Source organism: Castor canadensis, chromosome 8 (genome assembly GCF_047511655.1).
Source record: "Castor canadensis chromosome 8, mCasCan1.hap1v2, whole genome shotgun sequence".
NCBI classification, from domain to species: Eukaryota; Metazoa; Chordata; class Mammalia; order Rodentia; family Castoridae; genus Castor; species Castor canadensis.
The window spans coordinates 115,691,208-115,698,576 of record NC_133393.1 but is presented as its reverse complement, the minus strand read 5'-3'; the positions used below and the strand labels follow the sequence as shown (position 1 = coordinate 115,698,576).

General features: G+C 47.2%; 1 protein-coding gene across 1 annotated transcript; it reads left to right on the top strand.

Moving 5' to 3' along the window:
* The first annotated feature begins 951 nt into the window (after window positions 1–951).
* On the top strand, window positions 952–6,707 carry Phlda1 (pleckstrin homology like domain family A member 1). The gene is made up of 2 exons (XM_020170957.2): window positions 952–2,117; window positions 2,507–6,707. The coding sequence occupies exon 1, from the start codon at window positions 967–969 to the stop codon at window positions 2,089–2,091; it is 1,125 nt and encodes a 374-aa protein (XP_020026546.2). The 5' UTR covers window positions 952–966; the 3' UTR covers window positions 2,092–2,117; window positions 2,507–6,707.
* The last annotated feature ends 662 nt before the right edge of the window (window positions 6,708–7,369 follow it).

Genomic DNA, 7,369 nt, shown 5'->3' with positions numbered 1-7,369 from the left:
TTCCCAGTGTTGGAATATACCCGGCGTTCCCTGTTAATGGTTGAATTTCCCCAACAGGAAGCTAGATCGGAAGCAATTTACAGGAATTGTATTGTAGTAGGGAGCTGAGAGCTGTTCAGGCATTATAACCTTCCCGGGTCACAGAAGGACCCGCCGAAGGTCGACCAGGCGTTTATAAGACCAAACTGAACCTTGAAGTGTGGGTTGTCCCAGCACCGGAAATTCCCCCGGTTTGTAGGTACATGATTTACTCTTGTAAAACACTGCGGACTGTTCGGTGGGGTCACTAATGAAGAGGGGAAGCTTGTTTGGGTGGAGATTGGCTACTGCTTGTAGTCCGGGATGGAACAACGACAGGCGAGCGCTACCCAGGGGGGCGTCCACCTTCCTCTTCTGGAGTAGTTCTATCGATTTAGGAAATTTTCTACACCAGGAAGAGCTTATTTAATGACTGGACGAAAGTACAATATTCTTCGCCTTTGTGCCCTGAGATGTTTACGGAGCCGTGTGGGAAGGCTCGCTTCTGCAGGACTTGGCATCTCCTGAGCCTCATCCCTTGTATCCCAGGTGGCGCAGACCTCCGGCACTGGCGGCTCGGGCACTGGTGTTGCGGGACCTCGACGCAGCGCAAACCCAAGGGCCGCTTCCCCCGCGCAGAGCCAGCTTGGTACTCCAGGCATTCCCGCCTCCGCGAGCGGGCCTCACTTTTAGAGGCTGTTGGCAGCAAGCCCCACGGGCCAGCGAGGGGCGGGACGGTGAGGATGGCCTTTCTGCGGCCTCTGGGCGTCGGCATTCGGGAGGCAGCTGGGTCACTGTCGGCCACCACCTCAGGTGGACGACAGGAGCTTCCGGAGCGCGGATTCCGCCGCCCTCCCGGCGAAGCGGCGCGGAACCCGTGGGTGGCGCGGGGCGGGGCGAGGGCGCAGGGGGCGTGTTCGCAGCCGGCTTCGGGGAGGCCCCAAGTTAATGAGGCGAGCGCCGGCCGCCGAGCGCCTCTCCGAGCTGGGCTTTCCCCCGTGGCGCGGCCGCCAGGAGCCGCCTTTTCCGCTGGGTGTCGCTCGGGGGTGGGGAGGATGGCCCATTGAAAAGCGCCGCGAGGGGGTCCGGCCAGTGCCCTTCGGTGAGCGCACGCAAGAGGACTGCGCAGGCCGGGCAGCTCGCGGCTCCGGGACCTTGCGGCGCATTAGGACGCGGCTGCCCCTCTGCCGGGACCCCGAGCCGCCGCAGCCGCTCTGCCTCCTGCGTGTGAGCCTACTCTGCGCGCTCCGGCCGGGCGGCCGTGGGAGCCGCTGGGGCGAGGACGGCGCGCGGCTGCTGCTGCTGCCCCCGGCCCGGGCGGCTGGAAGCGGAGAGGCCGAGCCGAGCGGCGGCCCCCCTTATGCCGGGAGGATGCTCGAGAGCAGCGGATGCAAGGCGCTGAAGGAGGGCGTGCTGGAGAAGCGCAGCGACGGGCTGCTGCAGCTCTGGAAGAAAAAGTGCTGCATCCTCACCGAGGAGGGGCTGCTGCTCATCCCGCCCAAGCAGCTGCAACACCAGCAGCAGCAACAGCCCGGGCAAGTGACGGCCGAGCCGTCCCAACCCAGCGGCCCCGCTGTCGCCGGCCTTGAGCCTCCGGTCAAGCTCAAAGAACTGCACTTTTCCAACATGAAGACCGTGGACTGCGTGGAGCGCAAGGGCAAGTATATGTACTTCACTGTGGTGATGGCGGAGGGCAAGGAGATCGACTTTCGGTGCCCGCAGGACCAGGGCTGGAACGCCGAGATCACGCTGCAGATGGTGCAGTACAAGAACCGTCAGGCCATCCTGGCGGTCAAGTCCACGCGGCAGAAGCAGCAGCACCTGGTCCAGCAGCAACCCCCGCAGCCGCAAATCCAGCCCCAGCCTCAACCCCAGTCCCAACCCCAACCTCAAGCCCAGCCTCAGCCTCAGCCCCAACCCAAGCCTCAGCCCCAGCAGCTCCACCCATACCTGCATCCTCATCCTCATCCGCACCCGCACGCTCATCCACACCAACTACAGCACCCGCACCAACAACCGCACTCGCAGCCGCACGGCCACCGGCTTCTCCGCAGCACCTCCAACTCTGCCTGAAGGGGGCAGCACCAGGACCAGACAAGGTACGGTCCCGGCAACTCGGGTTACCAGGAGTGGGTCGCGGTGGTGGGAGCAGTGGGAAGCTCGTGTCCATGTTCGGCCCCGGGGTGGGGAAGCGAGCAACCATTCCGTTTCTTGGGAGGTAGAAGGAGGCAAGCTGGAGCCAGGAGAGGCCGGGTAGAGAGGGGGGGATGCGGACTCGGGCCAGGCAGGGTGGCATAGTGGACCACCTCCCCGCTCAACCAGACCGCCCTTGTTCGGTGGCTTAAAGCCCAGCGACACTTAATTGTGTACCTTGGCACTGAGGGAGCGACCTGGCTAAACATGGCTCTGTCCTCCGGACTGACCCGAACACCACTGGGTTTTGGAGGATTCTGAGCCACCTGCTTCATTCGGTGTCGTTTCTTTCCAGGTTTTGAGAACTTGAGGAAGTGGGACAAGCACATTTCTGTTGTCTTCACTTGGATCAAAAGCAAGAGCGTCCCCGCCCCACACCAGTTCAAGTAGTTTGGACATCACCCGACTGATAACGAGATTCCTCTTAGTTTTGGCCTATTCTTCCTCGCCATGCAGGAAGCGATTTTGAGTCAAGAAGACTTTATTTACGAACCTTTGAAAGGATCTTTTAACGTAGTGGACCTTCTAGGAGCGATGATGTACTGTAATTTTATTTTAATGTATTTGGTTCATGACTATTTATTAGTTTTTTTTTTAAATGCCTGTTCTAAGACATTTCTGAATGTAGGCCATTTTCCAAAAAAGAAACTTTGCTTTCAAAACCTATTCCATAGTAAGTTCTAATCTTGGAAAAGAAAAAAAAGGGTGATGGAGGGGAAAACATGAAAAATTCATTCGATATTCCTAGGGCATTTTCAGAAGGTCTGATACTTTCATTGTTATACCAGGTGGTTGAAATTAAACGCTGATATTACTTTTTATTTTTTTAGGTTTCTTTCATAGACATAGAGTTTGTATAAAAGGTTTTTTTAATTAAGGAAATGTAGTTTTCAAGATAATGCTTTTCAAGAAGGAAATCAGTTGTAATGATACCTGATTTCAAAATATTTAAGACATAACTGATGGCAAGATGGTCAAGCCGTGATTATGTTTTAGGGGTGGGTCAGCCCTAGAAGCTTCTGTCACCTGTGTATGAAGGTTTCATAGGAATTCTTTTGGGGCTGAGGGTATAGCTCAGTGGTAGAGTGTCAGACTCTGGGTTCAATCCCTAGCACCAAAAAAAAAAAGTCCTTTTGACTGTTATTTACGAATATGAGTGCATTAGGCATTCAGTTCAAAAATGTAGTGGGAAAAGATAATCATTCAACTGTCTAGATTATAAAAGCCTTTCACACTTGACTTGAACCACATTTCTAGTCCTGTTACTTTGTTCTAGAAGCACACGAAAAATCTCATAGTTTACATTTGGTAGATATTTCAAAGGACTAGGAGTCATAATGTTTTTATTTTTATACTGAAAATAATGTTGAGCAACGAAACCAACTGTTTTGCTCTTCATTGCTCTGTGAGAAATTTGGGGTTTATGTTTTTGTTAGGTTGCTAAACTCAGAAATTGAAAAAGGAAAGGCTGGATAAACACTGGATTTTCAGTAAGAAAACAACCCCAGTTTTGTTTTAGCAGCCACTTGTTCAGGAGTCTGGGGGTTGGGCGGAGAAGAGGATGTGCTTTTAAAGGTAGAACAAACCCTCTTCTGTGTTAAATCAAAGGGATGGTCAGAATGCACCAGGGCAGATGCTACTGAAGTATAGAAGGAGCTACAAATGACACCAGGTCCTCCCGGGGCTGAAAATCACTTCCTATCTGCATGGCATTACTAATGGGTCTCTGTTTTCCGTCATCTTTTTCACAGTATCTTGGTCAGTATTTTTCCAGCCCCCGAATTGGAATGGTCAGTATTCCAACACTGCTAGGTTAGGTAGCCAAGAAAAGAAAATAGAGTTTCATGCTAGAGATGTCTTTATTCTCCTATACAGAAAGGAGTTTCAATGAAATGTATTTAAATGGTGAAATTTTGAGATCATAATTGATCCAAAAAGTTGCAGGAGAAAATGAAAACTTGATTAGGTGGACTCCCACTTCCAGGGGCTGTTCAGGTTGCAGTTGTGAAAATATGCTGCGAAGACTTAAAACGTAGGATGTTTTTAAACACAGAGGAGAGCCCAGAGAGCTAGACTGAAAAATCTCTTACGTTTGATTTGACTTTCTTACAACTGGTTGCCCAGCTTTTGAGGGAGTGCAGTCGTAACACATGGAAGTCACAGTAACTCTGATTGACCCACAGCACTTTCCACATGGAGGATTTCTCTTCTAAATTCTTGTGTTAAAAGAAAATAAAGTCCACACCAAATAATCTGATAATAATTAACGTCAATGTAGGTTTTTAATGACGGCACTTGTATGTCATTAATTTGCACGTAGAGCTAGAAATCTCATCGTTAAAAGAAAAAAATATGCCCAGGCTCACTCTTGGCTGCTGGATTTTTTTTCTTTTTTCTTCTTTTTTTTTTTCCCTACAACAGCCAGGGCTCTTAATGAGGCTACCAGAATCATGGTTTCTTGTCTTTCCATAGCCTTTGTTCTGCTGTGACATTTATGTTGAATTGACCTTCTTAATGGCTTTCTAGTCTGAACCCCTCTTAGTATTTAACTGTGAATCTCAGAAATTAGAAAAAGTAGGATGGTTTTTTTATTATTTTAATACTCTGAAAGTATTCTTTCCAGAGCAAAAAACCAAGCATGCTTAACAAAACTGAACAAAACAAAATACAAATACACATCATTTAATATTTTGGTAGCTCTACTAACCAATGGTACATGAAACCTTGCAAGTCAACTTCATGGAAAAGGATAAAACTACTTTTAACTACTTAAAAAAGTAGTTTAAGAAAAAGAGCCAAAAGGTCAGGCCCAAGAGAAAACCCACCCCTTATACAAACATAAAATGTAAAAAGTTGGAAAATTTAAAGGGAATGTGCCATCTGGAAAGTGAACTTTTGTCCTTGAACTTGTATTGGCACCAAGCCTCTTACATAGTCAGCTAAGTAACTGTTTGTTGAGACAGATGACTGTTGAGTTCAAACCCCCGTCCTACAAAAAAAACAAAACAGACAGATGACTGAAAGAATAGGAAAATGTGGAATTGCTCAGCACTAAGAAGGTAGTTTCTCTTGTCTCACTGAGTGCTTCCTTTGGTTGCTTTAGTGTTTCCTGAGGTCAACTAATTCTGGGAGAGGCGAAGCATCAGGAAGCTCCTTAAATCCTTTCTTAGCAGAAATCCACTTAGATCTCCTTATGGCCTCTAGTCAGAAAGTAAATGTCTAGAAGGGACCCTTTCAAAATGAACTTCTCACTGAGCAAGCTGGGATTTTCTAATCTTGTGTGAATCAAACAAATTTCCTTATTTCAATTCACAGATTGTTTTCAATGATGGTTTAAAAAGAAACCCTCCACATTGCTTAAAGGAATTTCCTTGCATATAAACACTGTTAGGAGATCTGGCCTAAGTTAAAAGGTCTGTTTTAACTTTTTGCTCTTATGTACTAAACACTCTATTTCTCCTAAAAAGCCCTAATTTAAAATCTGACACTAAACAAGTTTGTTGGCAGTGTGTGAGTTCAAACACATCATTTTTTCCTGTCCACAGGGAAAGTGATATGGTTTAGTTTGGCTGCAGGTGTTAGCAGTGTCACGTTCAATAGCAGGCCTTGATGAAGGGTTTAAGATGGAGTGAACATAGAGCAATTCCATAGATGTGGTGGTGGGAGGGAGGGGAGGATAGGTCTGTGAACATTTGCTATTTTCAACCTAACTGGTTTTTGTTTTACCAATAAATACCTTTAGCAGAGTCAATTCTAAATGTGGAAATCCAGATTTTGATATTGAATCATCCAAGCATCCATGAGGCTTTCAAGAGGAATACACCTAATTTACCTAAAGCAACCTAAGAGATGTTAATTGTGGAAGTGTGTTGGGTAGGTTTTTAAGGACTGTTTTCCTAGTTCTTGACCCAGTTTTGAAGGGTGCTGTTTGGTCTGCAGTATTGAGTTACCAATCTGGATTTATGTAAGATTAGGTGACAAGGTGAACTATAACTTCATTGGCAGGATATTTGCCAGATGGAGGTAAGGGCATTCTTGGGGTTTGGGGTGTAGCTCAGTGGTAAAGTCCTTGTCTAGCATGTGTGAGGCCCTCGGTTTGCTCCTTCCCCTCCCCACAAATGAATTCTTATCCAATGAAGGAAGCAGAAAGACTCCTTGCCATTAGAAGCACCTACATAGAAGCTCCTTCATAGAAGTTGGGGGAGACCTACTCCCCTATTCCTGCTCTGACGCTGGCCTGCTAGGTTTTGAAAGAAAGGTAAAGCTACTGTCTGTGAACATTCCATGGCCGGTCTCCTACTTCAAGTTTCAGAATATGCAAATAGCCCAGCTTCTGGAAGGCAAGCACCACCGTGTACCACGTGTTTTACAGTTATCACATTGTGGACCTAGTAGCATGTAAATATGTCTCTGAGATGATTTTGGAGAGATGTCATTTATTTTCATATTTTCAAGATGCATTCCATTTCAAATAAAGTATCTATTGAGACAGCTGATATGTGGACCTTTGAAGGCCTTGTTCACCCTCATGTTTATGTGTTCCTATGGAACAAAGGTTCTCAGAGGCTAGGCTGGTATAAAGGCCATGGCCATTTTGAGAAGGAAAAGACTGTTTTTAAGGTTAGAAATTTTAAGACTTATGCCTGTGATCCCTGCTCACTGGAAGGCAGAGATCAGGAGGATTGTGTTTCCAGGCCAAAAATGAACAAGAAACTCCCATCTCAACCAATAAAAGGCTGAGGATGTTTTCATACCTGTGATCCCACCTGCAAGGGAGACATGTAGGAAGGTCTCGGTTTGGGGCCTGTTGGCAAAAATATGAGACCCTACCTAAAAAACAATTTAAGAACAAAAATGAGATGGGAATGTGGCCCAAGTGATAGAGTACCTGCACAGCAAGTACAGACCCTGAGCTCAAGTACTGGTACCACCAAATACTGAAACGAGACAAAACAAAAAACCCTGATTTTTTAGAAATTAATTCGGAAGCTGGCCAGGATGGTCTGAGCCTGTAATTCCAGCACTCAGGAGACTGAGGCAGGAGGATCTTGAGTTTGAGGTCAGCCAGCCTGTGCTACAGAATCTTAAAAAGAATTAATTGGAAATTTTGAATACAGAAATATACTCCTCTTCTGCTGATAGCTCTCAGAACACTAAT

Coding starts and splice junctions, on each gene's coding strand:
- Phlda1 (XM_020170957.2), top strand. CDS start 967: ATGAGGCGAGCGCCGGCCGCCGAGCGCCTCTCCGAGCTGGGCTTTCCC.